At 44.8% G+C, this 18270-nt stretch overlaps 1 protein-coding gene across 1 annotated transcript in view; it reads right to left on the reverse strand.

Moving 5' to 3' along the window:
* LOC145337269 (butyrophilin subfamily 1 member A1-like) overlaps positions 1–18270 on the reverse strand; it is an 84968-nt gene that overhangs the window by 31794 nt on the left and 34904 nt on the right. The window contains 2 exon segments of the mRNA XM_080182058.1: positions 4670–4702; positions 7295–7417. Of these exon segments, the coding sequence (XP_080038184.1) occupies positions 4670–4702; positions 7295–7417 (156 nt within the window).

Below are 18270 nucleotides of genomic sequence, written 5' to 3' on the forward strand. Positions count from 1 at the left end.
CAAAATGTTTATAATTTTAAAACAAGGAGAAGAAACTACTTGGCAAGTGAGAAGTAGCACCTGCAATCATCCCAGCGAAGACAGGGCTGATTTCTTATTCAATGCAACTTGATGATGACAGAATATGACGGAGACACACAAATCTAATCCTCGATTCAATAAGTGAATTAGCGGAGACGGTATCAGTACGTCAGAAACCCAAGGTTGAGAAATTTCTGAACCAAAGATTACTACAGAACCAAGTTCAGATTCTACTCCAGGAGAACAGCCAAAATCTCTGGAAGCTGACGCAAAGCAACTTCACGAGATGAAGTACCTGATAATTGAGAGGAACAGACCAGCGAAGATGTCAAAGATCAGACTCCAGAATGTTGTATCTCACCAAAATGGAGTCAATGTCCACCAAAAAGACTCTCAGATTAATTGTACGTATGTAGACAATAGCACTTGGCAATGTAACTGATGTTCATCGGGGATAATCGTTAACATTTAAAAGTTTGTTGTCGGACTAGTGAAGTAAAGGGTGAGGGATGATATGTATTGTAAAGCAATTCATCTGTGTCATGGGTCACATGATATCCGTCATGATGTGGGTATGCCGGCGTTGGACTGGCGTAAACACAGTAAAAAGTCTGACAACACCAGGTTTTAGTCCAACCTATTTATTTGATAATATACTCACTAGCTTTCGGGGTTACCCCCTTCGTCAGGTATCAAATAAATAGGTTGGACTAAAACCTGGTGTTGCCAGACTTTTCACATGATATCACCAGAGTCATTCACAGGTTCTTATCTCTGTGTTAGACTTCATCCTGGCAATGGCTCTTCAAATAAATCTGCATTGAACTGGTTCAAAACCCACATTGTGGCTCCTTATCACCTTTTAGTACTGTCAAAACATCTGACATAGAACTCTTTTTCTTCTGTTTTCCACAGAAAACCTTTCTAAATTTACTAACAATTCCAACAGGGTTCCACAGCACAATGGACAGAGTTCACTGTAAAATGGATATATTTAATTTACAACAGGAATAATTTGTCTGTGTGGTTGCACTCTAAAATCAAAATGCTCTGCATCAAGTCCAAAGATCACTAAAGTCAAGAGGACAGGTAGATAATGTGATTAAGAAGGCATATGGGATACTTCCCTTTATTATCTGAGGCACAGAATATAAGAGCAATATGATAGAGCTGTATAAAACACTGGTTAGGCCACAGCTAGAGTACGGTGTACAGTTCTGGCCACCATACTAGAGGAAGGATTTGATTTCACTGGAGAGGGTGCAGAGAAGATTCACCAGGATGTTGCCTGGGCTGGAGCATTTCAGCTATGAAGAGGGGCTGGATAGGCTGTGGTTGTTTTCCTTAGAGCAAAGGCAGCTGAGGGGGGACCTTACCAAGGTGTTGATGATGAATGGGATGGATAGGATAGAGGTGGAGAGACTCTTCCCGCTCAGAAAAGACAGTAGGACTAGGGGGCACAGCCTCAAGATAAAGGGGGGAGCGGTTTAGAACGGAGTTGAGGAGGAACTTCTTCACTCAAAGGGTGGTGAATCTCTGGAATTCTCTGCCCGTTGAAGTGGTGGAGGCTGCCTCGCTAAATATTTTTAAGACGCGGGTTGATGAGTTTTTGATAAGAGAGGGGATTAAGGATTATGGGGAGAGGGCAAGAATGTGGAACTGAGCCACGACAGATCAGCCATGACCTTATTGAATGGCAGGGCAGGCTCGAAGGGCCAGATGGCCTACTCCTGCTCCTATTTCTTATGTTCTTATGTACAAAATTATGAGGGATATCGATAGGGTAGATACAAAATAGATAGGACAATGCTTTTCCCCTCAGTAAAGGGGTTAGTAACAAGGGGGCGTAGATAAGGTAAGGAGCTGGAGATTTAGAGGAGATTGGAGGGAAAGCTTTTCACCCAGACGGTGTTGGGAATCTGGAACCTGAAACAGTGGAAGCAGCGGGACCCCTTAACATTTAGATGAGCTCTTGAAACATCTTAGCTTACAAGGCTACGGGCCAAGTGTTGGATAATGGGAGTAGAATAGATTGGTATTTGATGGCTGGCAGAGACCCAATGGGCCGAAGGGCCTCTTTCTGTGCTGTAAAACTCTAGGACATAATCTAGAGCATAATCCAAGTTGAAATTTCACTGCAGTGTTGATGGAGCATTACATTTTTGGAAATACCAGCTTTTAGATGAGATTTTACGCCAACCACGAAAAGCTGGCATTTCCAAATTCAACTGTGGCAAATGTGGAATTCATTTCCACAATGTAGTTCAGACCAAAACATTGCCTGATTTCAAGAAGAAATTAGATATAGCTCTTGGAGTTAAAGGGATCGAGGGATATGGGGGGAAACTTGGGCGGGGGAATCAGGATATTGGATTTGATGATCAGCCACGATCACAACAAGTGGCAGAGCAGGCTCGAAGGGCTGAATGGCCTACGCTTGCTTCTAGTTTCTATAACAGATTCCATGGTACTATTCAAAGAACGGCAGGGGAGTTCTGCCAGTGTTCTGGAAAATATTTATTTATCTCTCAATCAGCACCAGTAAAAACAGATTAACCAGACATTACCGCATTGCTTTTTGTGGGACCATGACATCAAAAAATTGGACGGGATTCTCTGGCCTCCCCATCAGAGCAGGAGCTGCTGTGCCATTTGCTGGCAGTGGGATCTTCTGGTTCTGCTGCTGTCGATAGTATTTCCCACTGAATCCATCCCACACTGCCGGGAAACCCATGGCAGGGGTGCACTGTCTGCGGGACCAAATGATCCCACCAACGTAAACAGCCGGAGAATTCAGCCATTGTCTGTCATGATTACACACACATGGAGTGTTTCGGGATGTGTTGCGGACATACAAGATCCCGCATAAATAGAAGTACTTTCTCTACATTTTAAACTCACTAAACATTAGAAAAAAGGCAGTGCAGCTGTAAAGAAGATTTAATCAAAAGGTATTCAATAATTAAATTGCATTACAGCAATCTGTCTATTTGTTACAATGGGTGGCCCAATACATTCTCCTTTAAACCTGGGATCTGGTGGAGATTTTCAGCTGGATAAGTCATGGCACAAATCAATTCCGGCCTCCCAGACAGTCTATCGCTGCAACAGGTCCACAGCAGATGCCATCTCCCTGGCCCTACACGCAACCATGGAACAACTAGACAACATGACAGGCTTTTTTTTGTAGACTACAGCTCAGTGTTTAACACCATTATCCCTATGGGGCTCATCTCCAAACTCCATGGCCTGGGGTTTGGCTCCTCCCTCTGTGACTGGATCCTAGACTTCCTAACCCACACACCGCAATCAGTAAGGATACGCAACAACAGTTCCTCCACGATCATCCTTAACACCGGCGCCCCACAAGGCTGTCCCTTCAGCCCCTTACTATACTCCTTATACACCTTTGACTGTATCGCCAAATTTCCCCCCAACTCGATTTTCAAGTTTGCTGATGACGCCACCTTTATGGGTTGAATCTCAAACAATGACGAGACACAGTGCAAGGAAGAGATGGAGAATTTGATGAACTGGTGCGACAACATTAATCTCTCCCTCAATGTCAACAAAATGAAGGAGAACAAAGGGAAAGATCACCAACAACCTGTCCTGGTCCCTCCACACCAACACCACAGTTAAGAAATGTCTCTCTTTCTCAGGACACTAAAAAATTTGGCATGTCCACTATGACTCTCAACTTTTACAGATGCACTATAGAAAGCATTCTTTCTGGTTGTATCACAGCTTGGTATGGCTCCTGCTCTGTCCAAGACTGTGACAAACTACAAAGGGTTGTGAACAAAGCCCAGTCTTTCACTCAAACTAGCCCCCATCCATTGACTCTGTCTGAACTTCCCAATGCTTTGGAAAAACAGCCAGCATAATCAAGGACCCCACACACCCCAGACATATTCTCTTCCATCTTCTTCTGTTGGGAAAAAGATACAAAAGTCTGAGGATACACACCAACCAACTCAAGAACAGCTTCTCTGCTGCCATCAGACTTTTGAATGGACCTACTTCGCACTAAGTTGATCTTTCTCTACACCCTAGCTATGACTGTAACACTACATTCTGCCATCTTTCCATTATGTATAGTATCCTTTGTCTGTATAGTGCATAAGAAACAATACTTTATACTGTATACTAATACATGTGACAGTAATAAATCAAATCAAAATCAGATTAATGATGTAATTCTCCATCCTCTACTGGGCTATCATGGTCTTGTGCGAAACAATTTTGGGCCAAACTCTATCTTGTATCTGGTGTGTGTACAACATTATGTACCCACAGGTTTCCACAAATTATGTTATCAATGTAATTCAGAATGGTCAAAATAATTCCATCTGTGTGAGATTAGTGAGCACCGTGTTTTTATGTGGTTGGACCAGAATCATACACGTTTTTCTTATTGTCTGTTTGGTCTTTCTGAAACTCCTGTGGCAGCACAAGATCCTGGAAATTGCTACCTAATATATTTAAATCAAATGTCAATCATTATTGAAATGTTCACTCATTCTAAAGATGATCAGTTTATTCACCTTTGGGTTAAAGCATAGTCATATCATCATTATGTATAATTAGCTAATCCCAAAACAAATGTACTTTGCAAAATGTGAATATTTCAATATTGAACTCTTACCAAGTTCGACGATGAATTTCCGAAGTTCGAGCTCTGTAAAAAATATAAAGAAAACCATTGTTTTGAATGTTAGAAAACTTCATTAAATCAAAAGCAAAATATTACAGATGCTGGAAACTGGAAATAAAAACAAAAACTGCTGGAAATACCCAGTGAGTCAGGTGGAAGCTATGGAGAGAGAAACAGGAAGATGTCCTTTCATCAGAGCTGGAAATAATAGAGATTTAACAGGTTTTAAACAGAGACAGAGAAAGGGGGAGGGAGGAAAGAACCAAATTCAAGTGAGGGTAACAGGTCTGAATAAACAGAACATAGATAATTGAATAATTATTTTACTTCAGTTTTGGTGAAATTATATAAAGTCCAAACCAGTTATTTAAAGGATAGATAGATGGATATTATGGAGTATCAAGTAATCAAAGGCATGATGTGTACATTGACCCTATCACTCTAAAAGGTAAAGACTGTGGCAAATCCCAGACCCAAAGAATCTAATACACAGAGTTTGTTGTTACAGAAGGTTAGGGGGCATGGAGTTGGGGGTAAGGTGTTAGTGTGGATAGAGGATTGGCTGTCAAATAGGAGGCAGAGAGAAGGTGTCAATGGGTGCTATTCGGATTGGCGGTTGGTGACTAGTGGAGTGCCCCAGGAATCGGTGCTGGGGCCTCAGCTATTTACCATTTATATAGATGATCTGGAGGAGGGAGCTGAATGTAGGGTGTCGAAATTTGCTGATGACACAAAGATAAGTGGAAAAGCAAATTGTGCAGAGGGTGTAGAAATTCTGCAGAGGGGCCTAGATAGGCTGAGCGAGTGGGCGAGGACCTGGAAGATGGAATACAATGTTGGCAAGTGTGAGGTTACCCACTTTGGCAGGAATAATAGTAGGAGGGACTACTATTTAAAGGGCGAAAAGCTGCAGCATGCTACGGTGCAGAGGGACCTCGGGGTCCTTGTGCACGAGTCACAAAAACCCAGTCTGCAGGTGCAGCAGGTGGTCAGGAAGTCTAATGGGATGCTGGCCTTCATAGCGAGGGGGATTGAATATAAAAGCAGGGAGGTCTTGCTGCAACTGTACAGGGCACTGGTGAGGCCGCAGCTGGAGTACTGTGTGCAGTTTTGGTCACCGCACTTGCGCAAGGATATTTTGGCCTTGGAGGGAGGGCAGAGGAGGTTCACTAGGCTGATACCAGAGTTGAGGGGGTTGAACTATGAAGAGAGGCTGAATAGACTGGGCTTGAACTCGTTAGAGTTTAGAAGAATGAGGGGGGATCTTATTGAGACGTATAAGATGATGAAGGGGATGGATAGGGTAGAGGTGGAGACATTCTTCCTGCTCAGAAAGGACAGCAGGACTAGAGGGCACAGCCTCAAGATAAGGGGGGGCAGTTTAGAACAGAGTTGAGGAGGAACTTCTTCACTCAAAGGGTGGTGAAACTCTGGAATTCTCTGCCCGTTGAAGTGGTGAAGGCTACCTCGCTAAATATATTTAAGACGCGGGTAGATAGGTTTTTGGTAGGCAAGGGGATTAAGGGTTATGGGGAGAAAGCGGGAAAGTGGAACTGAACCACTTCAGATCAGTCATGATCTTGTTGAATGGCGGGGCAGGCTCGAGGGGCTAGATGGCCTACTCCTGCTCCTATTTCTTATGTTCTTATGTGGTACATCTTGTAATTAACAGGGAAATAAACAGCAAAATAGATGAAGAGCTAATAAATATTTTTGGGAGCTTCAGGAATAGAAAGCATTAATAAGTAACGGAAGTAATAATACATGACAAAAGTGTTCACACTTATTTCCCTATTCTTTATTCTATTCTGAAACTATACAGAAGACGCTTTACTTGATGTCATGTTCAGAATACAGTGTAGGACAATTATTTTGTCAATAGGCCAAGCGATTTTAATGTAGATAAAGGTAAAGAAAAATATACTTCAATGGAGAACATGAAAACATTTTATTTTACAATGGATTGTGCAATTGTGGGCTTGTTTTGAACAAAATTAACACAGGTAAAAGTTTATGTGCAAAGGTTGATAAGGGGAAGATGAAATGTCAAGGGGTAAAGGGAGCGTACTGGAATGTGGCATTGAGATACAGGATCAGCCCATGGTCATATTAAATCTCAGAACAGGCTCCAAGTGCCTAACGGGCTACTCCTGTTCCTATTCTCTATGTTTCTATGCTGAATGCTATTAAAATACAATTATTAGTATTTATAATCATGTGAGAAAGTGAGTTGAATTATTCCTCCATTTTCCATTTCAATGTTCACTCCACCACCCACCAGTCTGAGCCCAAACATTTAACGTTGAAACAAATCCAGAAAAGAAATTAACAGGAGCCCTCTGGCAGATTTGGGGGGTGGGGGGTGTGGAGTGGGTGCTGTAATGTTACCCAAATAGCCTTTCTACCATTCTCCCGTGACATGTCCTCAATTTTATCGGGTACGGGTATAATCCTGTCATTCCACGGAGCTGTTCTTATCTCGATGGAAGACCAACTGAGCTCTCACTGAAACAGTTTTTCTGCCATTTCCACTGAATCTACAGCAGGAGAATAGAGAATCCCCATGGGATTTCCAGGACTGTATTTATACATAATTTTGTTACATTGAGAAAGTACCTTTTATGCGTGGCTTTATGTGTTTCACACTCCAATAAATCATACCAGAAATGGCTACAATTAGAAGGCAAATGGTGACGAGCAAAGGCGCCGGCCAAACAGGAGCAACAGGGAAGATATCACCTGTGAAGTAAAAACCAGAATTACAATGATATTATCCACAACATACACCAGAAAAACTGTTCTTTTAGAGTATTCAAAAGTGGTAAAAGTACATGAAATGGAAAGCTCAAGTTGTTTGGACAGCATCCTGATGTAACTCCAACAGTCCACTGGAACTGCCAAAAATTAGCTAGCAGATTACTAAATGATTTGATGTGAATGGAGCCTCTGTCCATTTCAATCACTATCACTGATGTCTCTCATTGTCTAGGGACTGGAACTCTTTGTTAAACTGGGCCCTCCCCTGCTAGTTTTAGTGATGTCAAAGGAAAAGGTGGTGAAGAAAGCACATGGTATGCTTGCCTTCATTGGCCGGGGCATCGAGTATAAGAGTTGGCAAATTACAGTAATATAAAACATTGGTTTGGCCATATTTGGAATACTGTGTCCAATTCTGGTCACCACACGACCAGAAGGATGTGGAGGCTTTGGAGGAAAGGTTTACCAGGATGTTGCCTGGCATGGAAGGTATTAGCTGTGAGGAGAGGTTGAAAAAACTGGGATCGTTCTCCCTGGAAAGACGAAAGCTGAGACAGCTGGATAGAAGTCTATAAAATTATGAGGGGATTGATTAAAATTGATAAGGTGAACTGTTAGAAGCTTTTTCCCAGGGCAGAAATGTCAATTACAAGGGGACACAAGTTCAAGGTAGGCGGGGGGTGGGGAAGGTTCAGTGGAGATGTTGCGGGGGAGGTTTTTACACAGAGGGTGATGGGGGCCTGGAATGCACTGCCAAGTGAGGTGGTTGAGGCAGCCACGTTAACGACATTTAAGGCTTATCTGGATAGACACAGGAACAGGAGGGGTATAGAGGGATACAGGCAGTTGGTCTGGATAGGACAACATGATTGACACAGGATTGATGGGCTGAAGGGCCTGTTCCTGTGCTGTACTGTTCTTTGTTGTTCTTGTTCAAAGGCTGGTGCGAGGGTAGGTGACGTTACGAGGTCTAAAGTTAAGGAGAGGGTACAGGTAAGGGAAGAGGCTGAGGATGTCCCAATAATAAAGGGAGTAGGGGGCGTGAGTATGGTTGGTGGCGTTCTGGCAAATAGGGTCCAGGTGAAGGCTGGGATGAAGGCACTTTATCTGAATGCACGAAGCATTCGGAATAAAGTGGATGAGCTGGTGGCGCAGATCGACACAAATGGATACGATCTGGTGGCCATTACAGAGACGTGGCTGCAAGGTGACAGGGACTGGGAGATGAATGTACAGGGCTATCAAGTGTTTAGGAAGGATAGGCGGGAGGAAAAGGGGGGTGCGTAGCTCTGCTGATTAAGGATAGCATCACGGTGGTAGCAAGGGATGATATTGGAGCCAAGGAGCAGAACGTGGAATCGTTGTGGGTGGAGATTAGGAACAGCAAAGGGAGGAAGATGCTGGTGGGTGTTGTCTATAGGCCCCCGAATAATGATCTGGAGGTGGGGCGGGCTGTTAACGCGCAAATAAGTGCGGCGTGCAGGAATGGGACGGCCGTAGTTATGGGGGATTTCAATCTGCATATTGATTGGTCGACCCATGTTGGACGCGCTGGGATCGAGGAGGAGTTCTTGGAATGCTGCCGGGATAGTTTCCTGGAACAGTGTGTGTTGGAGCCGACGAGGGAGCGAGCTATCTTGGATCTGATGTTATGTAATGAGGCGGGTAGAATTAGGGACCTTGCGGTGAAGGATCCTCTTGGGGAGAGTGATCATTGTATGGCGGAGTTTCTGGTGCAGATGGAGGAGGAGAAAGTGGGTTCCCGGACACGCGTACGTTGTTTGAATAGAGGGGAGTACGGTAGGATGAGAGAAGAATTGGCGAATGTTGACTGGGGGAGCACGTTGGAGGGAGGGTCTGCTGAGGAGCAGTGGAGGATCTTTAAGGAGATCTTTCTTGGTGCTCAGCAGAAATTTATTCCGATGGTCAAAAAGGACAGTAGGAAGAGAGGTAATAAGCCGTGGATAACAAAGGAGGTGAAGGAAAGTGTTAAACTAAAAGCGGAGGAATTTAGAGTAGCTAAGAGTAGTGGGCGAGAAGAGGATTGGGAGAGGTTTAAATGTCAACAAAGATTGACAAAGAAGTTGATAAAGAAGGGTAGGAGAAACTATGAAGCTGGGCTAGCGCTTAATATAAAAAAGGATAGCAAGAGTTTTTATAAATATATAAAAAGGAAGAGGCTGGCTAGGGTGAACGTTGGTCCTTTAGAGGATGAGAAAGGGGACCTAGTGGTAGGGGATGGGGATATGGCTAAGGTATTGAATAACTTTTTTGTTTCTGTCTTCACGGAGGAGGACGTGAATAATTTGCCGGGTGTTAGCGATGGAAAGGTGGTAGGACTGGAGGGTCTTAATGACATTACTGTTACTAGAGAGGCGGTGCTCGACAGACTGGAGGGGCTGATTGTGGACAAGTCCCCAGGACCGGATGGAATGCATCCGAGGGTTCTGAAAGAAATGGCGAAGGTGATAGTGGATGCCTTGGTGGTTATTTTCCAGACGTCGCTGGATTCCGGGGAAGTGCCGGAGGATTGGAAAACGGCTAATGTTACGTCGTTGTTTAAGAAGGGTGCCAGGCAAAAGGCGGGGAATTATAGGCCGGTTAGTTTAACGTCTGTGGTAGGTAAAATGTTAGAAGCCGTCATTAAGGAGGAAATTGTGAGGCATCTTGAAGAGAATTGCTTGATAGAGCAGACGCAGCACGGTTTCATTAAAGGGAAGTCGTGTCTGACAAATTTACTGGAGTTCTATGAGGATGTGTCTAGGGTGGTGGATAGAGGAGAGCCGGTGGATGTGGTCTTTCTGGATTTTCAGAAGGCGTTTGACAAAGTACCTCACAAGAGGTTATTGCAGAAGGTCGAGGGACATGGAGTTGGGGGTAGGGTGTTAGCGTAGATAGAGGATTGGTTGTCAAATAGGAGGCAGAGAGTGGGGGTCAACGGGTGCTATTCGGATTGGCAGATGGTGACTAGTGGAGTGCCCCAGGGGTCGGTGCTGGGGCCTCAGCTTTTTACCATTTATATAGATGATCTGGAGGAGGGAACCGAGTGTAGGGTGTCGAAATTTGCTGATGACACCAAGATTGGGGGAATGGCAAATTGTGCGGAGGGTGTGGAGAGTCTGCAGAAGGATCTAGATAGGCTGGGCGAATGGGCCAGGAAATGGCAAATGGAATTTAATGTTGGCAAGTGTGAGGTGGTCCACTTTAGTAGGAATAATGGTAGGAAGGACTATTACTTACGTGGCGAAAAACTGCAGCAGGCGACGGTGCAGAGGGACCTCGGGGTCCTTGTGCATGAGTCGCAAAAACCCAGCTTGCAGGTGCAGCAGGTGGTCAGGGAGGCGAATGGGATGCTGGCCTTCATAGCGAGGGGGATTGAATATAAAAGTAGGGAGGTCTTGCTGCGGCTATATAGGGCATTGGTGAGGCCGCAGCTGGAGTACTGTGTGCAGTTTTGGTCACCGCACCTGCGCAAGGATATTTTGGCCTTGGAGGGAGTGCAGAGGAGGTTTACTAGGCTGATACCGGAGTTGAGGGGATTGAGCTATGAGGAGAGGCTGAATAAACTAGGCTTGTACTCGTTAGAGTTTAGAAGAATGAGGGGAGATCTCATTGAGACGTATAAGATGATGAATGGGATGGATAGGATAGAGGTGGAGAGACTCTTCCCGTTCAGAAAGGACAGTAGGACTAGGTGGCACAGCCTCAAGATAAAGGGGGGGCGGTTTAGAACGGAGTTGAGGAGGAACTTCTTCACTCAAAGGGTGGTGAATCTCTGGAATTCTCTGCCCGTTGAAGTGGTGGAGGCTGCCTCGCTCAATATTTTTAAGACGTGGGTTGATGGGTTTTTGATAAGAGAGGGGATTAAGGGTTATGGGGAGAGGGCGGGAATGTGGAACTGAGCCACGACAGATCAGCCATGATCTTATTGAATGGCGGGGCAGGCTCGAAGGGCTAGATGGCCTACTCCTGCTCCTATTTCTTATGTTCTTAAAGTAAAAAATAATTAAGAAGGATGTTAAAACCAGGGAGTAGTGATTTGGGAGATTTTATTACCCAAAATATCCATTGGAATTATACAAACATAAAGGAGAAAAGGAGGTGGAGGAATTTCTGAAGTGTGTTCAGGAAAATTTCCTTGATCGGTATTTCTCAGTCCAAGCGGAAAGGTGGGATTGCTGGATCTGGTGCTGGGGAGTGAGGTGGCACAAGTGGACCAAATGTCTTTACATTTGTGTGAAAGTGACCATTGTAACAAAAGGTTTAGATTTCTGATGGAGAAGAGCAAGAAACAAACTAAAGTGAAACTTCTAAAAAGAGGGTTATTTGAATAGGATGAGAAGGGAGCTCGCCCGAGTAAAATAGAATCAAAGAGAGTCAGGAAAATCTCAAACAGAATAATGGGGAATCTTTAAAAGGGGCCAAAGATGAGGAGAGAGTTTGAGAAGCTGCTGGACCAAAATCAAAGAGGTTCAGGTGAACTCTTCAGGCGAGGGTCAGGCCAAATATAAAGCTGAGAGAGGAATTGATGAGGAAAATAAGACTGGCAAAGACAGAATATGAGAATAGAATATCAGTTAACCCAAAAGGGAACCAAAAATCTTTGACAGGCATATAAATAGTAAACAGGGAGGAAGAGGAAAATGTGGGGCCTATTTGGGTCAAAGAGGGTGACACACGCACAGAGATACAGGGCAAAGTGAAAATACTTGGTGAGTATCAGTGTTTACTGAGAAAGAGGTAATGGATGGGGTGAAAATTGGTAGGAGGAGTGGACTGGAAAGACTGACTATGGTCAAATGGATGAGTTACCTGATTCGGATCGCTTGAAACTGCGGCTGCTGGAGGAAGTCGGGGTGGAGGTAGTTGAAATATTTTTCATAAACTCTCCAAGATACAGGGATAGTGTCAGAGGAATAGAGAGTGACAAATATAACAGCCTGGTTCAGGGAAGGATGACAGACAGTGTTTGGAATTACAGACTGATCACTTTAATATTTATGGTGGATCAGGTTTTAGAAACAATGGGCAGGATTTTCCTCCTCCCCCGGGGTGTGTTCCATGGCAGTGGGAGGCAGTGCACCGGTCACTGCTGGGGGTGGGATCTTCTGGCCCCACTGTCGTCAAAGGGTTTTCCCGATTAATGCATTCCTTGTTGCCAGGAGACCCACAGTGGGGGTGTGCGCGATCGGCAGGACCGGAAGATCCTGCCAGGGTAAACGGCAGCAAGGTTTTGGTGAATAATCAGGAAAAAAATGATCAGACACGGAAAGGTTTGAGTGAAATAAAGAAAGTCAGCACAGTTTTGTAAAGGACAGGTCATGCCTGATCAATCTAACTAAATTTCTTAATGCATTAACAAACAACCTTAATGAAGGGAAAGCAATAGATGTCACCTGTAAGGATTATAATAAAATGTTTCACAAAGTAAAAGGCTGGTTAACAAAACTGATCTTCACAGAATTAGAGGGTAAGTCTCAACTTGGATTTTTATAAATGGCTTCAGGACAGAAACCAGTGAGTGGTGGGATATGGGGGCCTTATTTTACCATTTTGATTCTAAGTGTTGGGTGGACTTGAAACAGGCAGTGTTTCAAATTTGACTTTTAGACCCGTTCTGAGGCGCCCCTATACACACTCTGCGCATAAAAATATCTCACTGCAGAAGCCTGTGGGCGGGGCTGAACCCACCTGAAACCCTACAGTTCCGATCGGCACCTCCAACTGCGCAGAAAACAAAAACGATAGAATATCATTTCCTCCAATGCTCCCCTGCCACATCCCTCCCGGGCTGGATAATACCTCCCCCTCACCGCCACAGACATTGCCCCACCCCACAACATTACTGAACCCCTTCTCCACCCACCCTCCCCCAGACCGATCTCAGGTCTCTCCTCCTCTTTACCCCTCCCCCACCCCCACCAATCTCAGGCAGAGTGGCAGCGGACCCCCCCCTTCCCTTCCACTGATCTCAGGCAGTGTGGCAGGGGACCCCCCCCCCTTCCCTTCCACTGATCTCAGGCAGAGTGGCAGCGGACCCCCCCCTTCCCTTCCACTGATCTCAGGCAGAGTGGCAGCGGACCCCCCCCTTCCCTTCCACTGATCTCAGGCAGAGTGGCAGCGGACCCCCCCTTCCCTTCCACTGATCTCAGGCAGAGTGGCAGCGGACCCCCCCCTTCCCTTCCACTGATCTCGGGCAGAGTGGCAGCGGACCCCCCCCCTTCCCTTCCATTGATCTCAGGCAGAGTGGCAGCGGACCCCCCCTTCCCTCCCACTGATCTCAGGCAGAGTGGCAGCTGCTCCTCCCTCCCAGCTGATCACAGAGAGCCGCTGCACGCTCGGCACTGACCTCCTCACTAACTGGAGCGCCCGAATCGGATTTATATGAAGCAGGTCTGTTTCACACCGATGGGTGAACATGTCGGTAAAGGGGGAAGTGCAGCCCATTAATCAATTTAAATGTATGTGAATTGTCAGGCCGTGATAAAGGGGGAACCAGCATGGAGGCAGGCACGGATTACACTATTCGTCTTACACCCGACTTTACCATGTTTTCACATCTGAAAATGGGTGCAATGCAATGGTAAAATCAGGCCCATGGTTCCTTTTCAGATTGGAGGATAGGCAGTGGTTTTGCTCAGTAATACAACCATTGGTTTTTTTGATGTATAAGATTTAGAAACTGGAATACTAATACAGAGTAAATTTTCAAAATTTGTGGATTTTATCAAATTCAGAGGTGTGTCTGACAGTGAGGCTAATATCAATCCATTGGACTGGGACATAAACAGGCTAACAGACTGGCAAATGACTAGCAGTTGGAATTCAGAAAAGTATGAAGTGATGTATTTTGGCAGAAGGATAAAGAGAGGCAACTCTAAAGATTGCACAGGGATAGAGGGATATGGGAGTTGATGTGTTTGGATCTTACATAAGAACATAAGAAATAGGAGCAGGAGTAGGCCATCTGGCCCTTCAAGCCTGCCCCGCCATTCAATAAGATCATGGCTGATCTGTCGTGGCTCAGTTCCACTTTCCCGCCCTCTCCCCATAACCCTTAATCCCCTCGCTTATCAAAAACCCATCAACCCGCTTCTTAAAAATATTTAGCGAGGCAGCCTCCATCACTTCAACGGGCAGAGAATTCCAGAGATTCACCACCCTTTGAGTGAAGAAGTTCCTCCTCAACTCCATTTTGAAGGTAGCAGGACAAATAAGAGAGCTGTGGGAAAAGGATTTGGGATCTTGAGCTTCATATATTGAAGTACTGAATAAAAAAGTTATGCTGAACATTTCTAAAGCTCTGGTTAGGCCCCAACTACAGCACTGCATCCTGTTCTAGTTCCCAACAGTTTGTGAAGGATGTGAGGGTCCTTGAGAGTGTGTAGAGGAGATTTACCAGATGATTTTAACTGCAAGGTTAGGTTGGAGAAGCTGGGATTGTTCTCTTTGAAGATTCAGAGAAGATTTGATAAGAATATACAAAATTAGACAGGTATGGATAATGTAGACAATGAATAGACATTTTTTTCATGGGTTGATTGTACAAGGACTCAGACACGAAGTTAATGCTTTGAACACAAAATGCAGAAGTGATGCGAAAAAGAGCTTGGGTGGAATTTTCCCAAAAAATGGCAAAGGGCTGGATTCTCTGAACTCGCTCACAGCTGGGATTCTCCAATCCCACTGCAGTGAATGGAGATTTGGCCGAGCACCAAATTCTCCACTTTTGCCGGCAGCGGCGACAGGGAATAAACAGCCGGAAAATTCCAGCTAAAGTGTCAGGTACTGAATGAAAACCGGTGTCTTTCTCCCCAGAGGAACAGGCAAGTTTTCTCTCCAGATTGTCCCACACTTCTGCAAGAAGTAGCAGTGGTCATGTTTTGTGCCATTGTTTTGAGGGGTGGGACCTAAAGATGCCAGCAAGGCCAGCTCCATAGGGATTGGAGCATCCTTATCTCAAACCAAACTTAAAGCCCACCTTCCCCATCATCGCAGGCATTGGGATATCAGACCCCCCTCTCCTGAACTACTCCTTATACACCTCTGACTGTGTGGCCAAGTTCCCCTCCAACTCCATTTTCAAGTTTGCTGACGACACCATGTGGTGCATCAGATCTCAAACAAAGATGAGATAGATTATAAGAAAGAGATAGATAATCTGATGAACTGATCTCTCCCTCAATGTCAACGAAACAAAGGAGATAGTCACCAACTTCAGGAAGCGAAGTGGAGAACATGCCACTGTCTACGTTAGTGGGGATGAAGTGAAAATGGTCAAGAGCTTCAAGTTTCCAGGTGTCCAGGTCACCAGCAACCTGTCCTGGTCCCCCCCATGCCGACACTATAGTTAAGAAAGCCCCACCAATACCTTTACTTTCTCAGGGGGCTAAGGAAATTTGGCACATCCACTCTCACCAACTTCTACAGAAGCATCACAGATAACGTTCTTTCCCATTGTATCACAGCCTGGTATGACCCTGCACTGTCCAAGACCGTAAGAAACTACAAAGGATTGTGAATGAAGCCCAGTCCATCAGGCAAAACAGCCTCCCATCCATTGACTCTGTCTACACTTCCCGCTGCCTCAGCAAAGCAGCCAGTATAATCAAGGACCCTACACACGCCGGACATACACTCTTCCACCTTCTTCTGTCAGGAAAAAGATACTAAAATCTGAGGTCACGTACCAACTGACTCAAGAACAGCTTCTCCCTTGCTGCCATCAGACTTTTGAATGGACCTACCATATATTAAACTGATCTTTCTCCACACCCTAGCTATGACTGTAACACTACATTCTGCACCTTTTCCTTTTCAGTAAATGGTATTCTTTGTCTGTATAGCGAGCAAGAAACAATACTTTTCACCATATACTAATACCTGGTGACAATAATAAATCAATAGCAGGGCAACTAGAATTTTTTTGCAATACTCCAGATGTGGCCTTACCAATGTCTTGTACAGTTCTAACGTAGCATCCCAACTCCTGTACTTAATGCTATGACCAAAGGCACGTGTGCCAAATATCTTCTTCACCACCCTGTCTACCTGTGATGCCACTTTCAAGGAACTATGTACCTGCACCCCAGATCTCTCTGTTCGGCAACACTCCCCAAGACCCTACCATTAACTGTTTAAGTCCTCCCTGGTTTGTCTTACCAAAATCCAACACCTCACATTTATCTGAATTAAACTCCATCTGCTGCTCCTCACCCCAATTGTCCAGTTGACCAAAATCCCATTGCCAGATCTTCCCTGGCAGATGGAATTTAATCCAGGCAAAATGTGAGATAATGCATTTTGGAAGGTCTAATACAGATGGGAGATAGTAAATGGCTGAACCCTTAAGAGTATTGATAGACAGAAGGATCTGGGTGTACAGACACACAGGTCACTGAAAGTGGCAATGCAGGTGGAGAAAGTAGTCAAGGAAGCATTACGGCATGCTTGCCTTCATTGGCGGGGGCATTGAGTTTAAAATCTGGCAAGCCGTGTTGCAGCTTTATAGAACCTCAGTTAGGCCACACTTGGAATATAGTGTTCAACTCTGGTTGTCACGCTATCAGAAGCACGTGGAGGCTTTGGAGAGGGTACAGAAAAGATTTACGAGGATGTTGCCTGACATGGAGGGCATTAGCTATGAGGTGAGGTCGCAGAAACTTGATTTGTTCTCAATGGAACGACAGAGATTGAGGGGCGACCTGATAGAAGTCTACAAGATTATGAGAGGCATGGACAGAGCGGATGGTCAGAAGCTTTTTCCCAGGACAGAAGAGTCAATTACTTGGGGGCATATGATTAAGGTGCGAGGGGCAATGTTTAAAGGAGATGTGCAAGGCAAGTTTTCTTTTACACAGAGGGAGGTGGGTGCCTGGAACTCACTGCCAGGGGAGGTAGTGGAAGCAGATATGATAGTTACTTTTAAGGGGCATCTTGACAAATGTATGAAGAAGATGGGAATAGAGGGATGTGGTCCCCTATGTGGAAGGGTAGGGGGCTTTAGTTCAGTCGGGCAGCATGGTCGGTGCAGGCTTGGACGGCCAAAGAGCCTGTTCCTGTGTTGTAATTTTCTTTGTTCCTTTGTTCCAGTCTTGGACTATCAGAGTATGGCATCTTGAGGACAGTTAAGATTGTTGTTTGTGTAAGAATTTGATTGTTCTATTATTTTTAGGGTCTGTAATATCTGTGTAATTTACTCCCTAAATCTTCTAAATGGTTCAGTTTGAATTTCTGCCAGTTTGAATTCTTTACAGGAAGGCAGTTGTTTGTGAGAAACAGAATCATTTTATTGATTTACAGCTTTCAGTTCCTTTGCATCCTGCACAGAGCAGCTGTACACTGTCTTCATTGCCCATAGTACGTTCAGGTGTTTTTTAAAAATCAGTTTGAAGGAATTGTTAAAGTAGTTTGAACTTAGGATGAAACTTCAAACCCATGTGTTGCTCTGTATTAGAGGGACACTTTTCAAATATTACAGTTAAAACGTTGTTGACAAGAGTATGTGGCTTTATTAATGGCTTCTCTGTATCTGAAGAAAATGTATTTGTAATGGAATGTAAACTCGGAGGGGCCCAGGGGAAAAGGGATGAATATTTGTCCTTCGTCTATATGGCTTTAGTTACAGATGCGGGTGACACAAGATGAATTGCACTCCACAGCCAACTGAAGAAGTGAATTTGGACTATTTCCAAATAAGAGAAACCCTGAATAATAAGAGACCGAGGGAGAAAAGTTGAGAAGTCTTGGCTTCTGGGCTTTGGCTGTCCTGGACACAATTCAATACCACTTCAAAGGAAAAGGAGAGAGAGGGACATCGCCTGCATTGGCTGTAC

Source organism: Carcharhinus amblyrhynchos, unplaced genomic scaffold, assembly GCF_965287045.1.
Source record: "Carcharhinus amblyrhynchos unplaced genomic scaffold, sCarAmb.v2.hapA scaffold_45, whole genome shotgun sequence".
Lineage (NCBI taxonomy): Eukaryota > Metazoa > Chordata > Chondrichthyes > Carcharhiniformes > Carcharhinidae > Carcharhinus > Carcharhinus amblyrhynchos.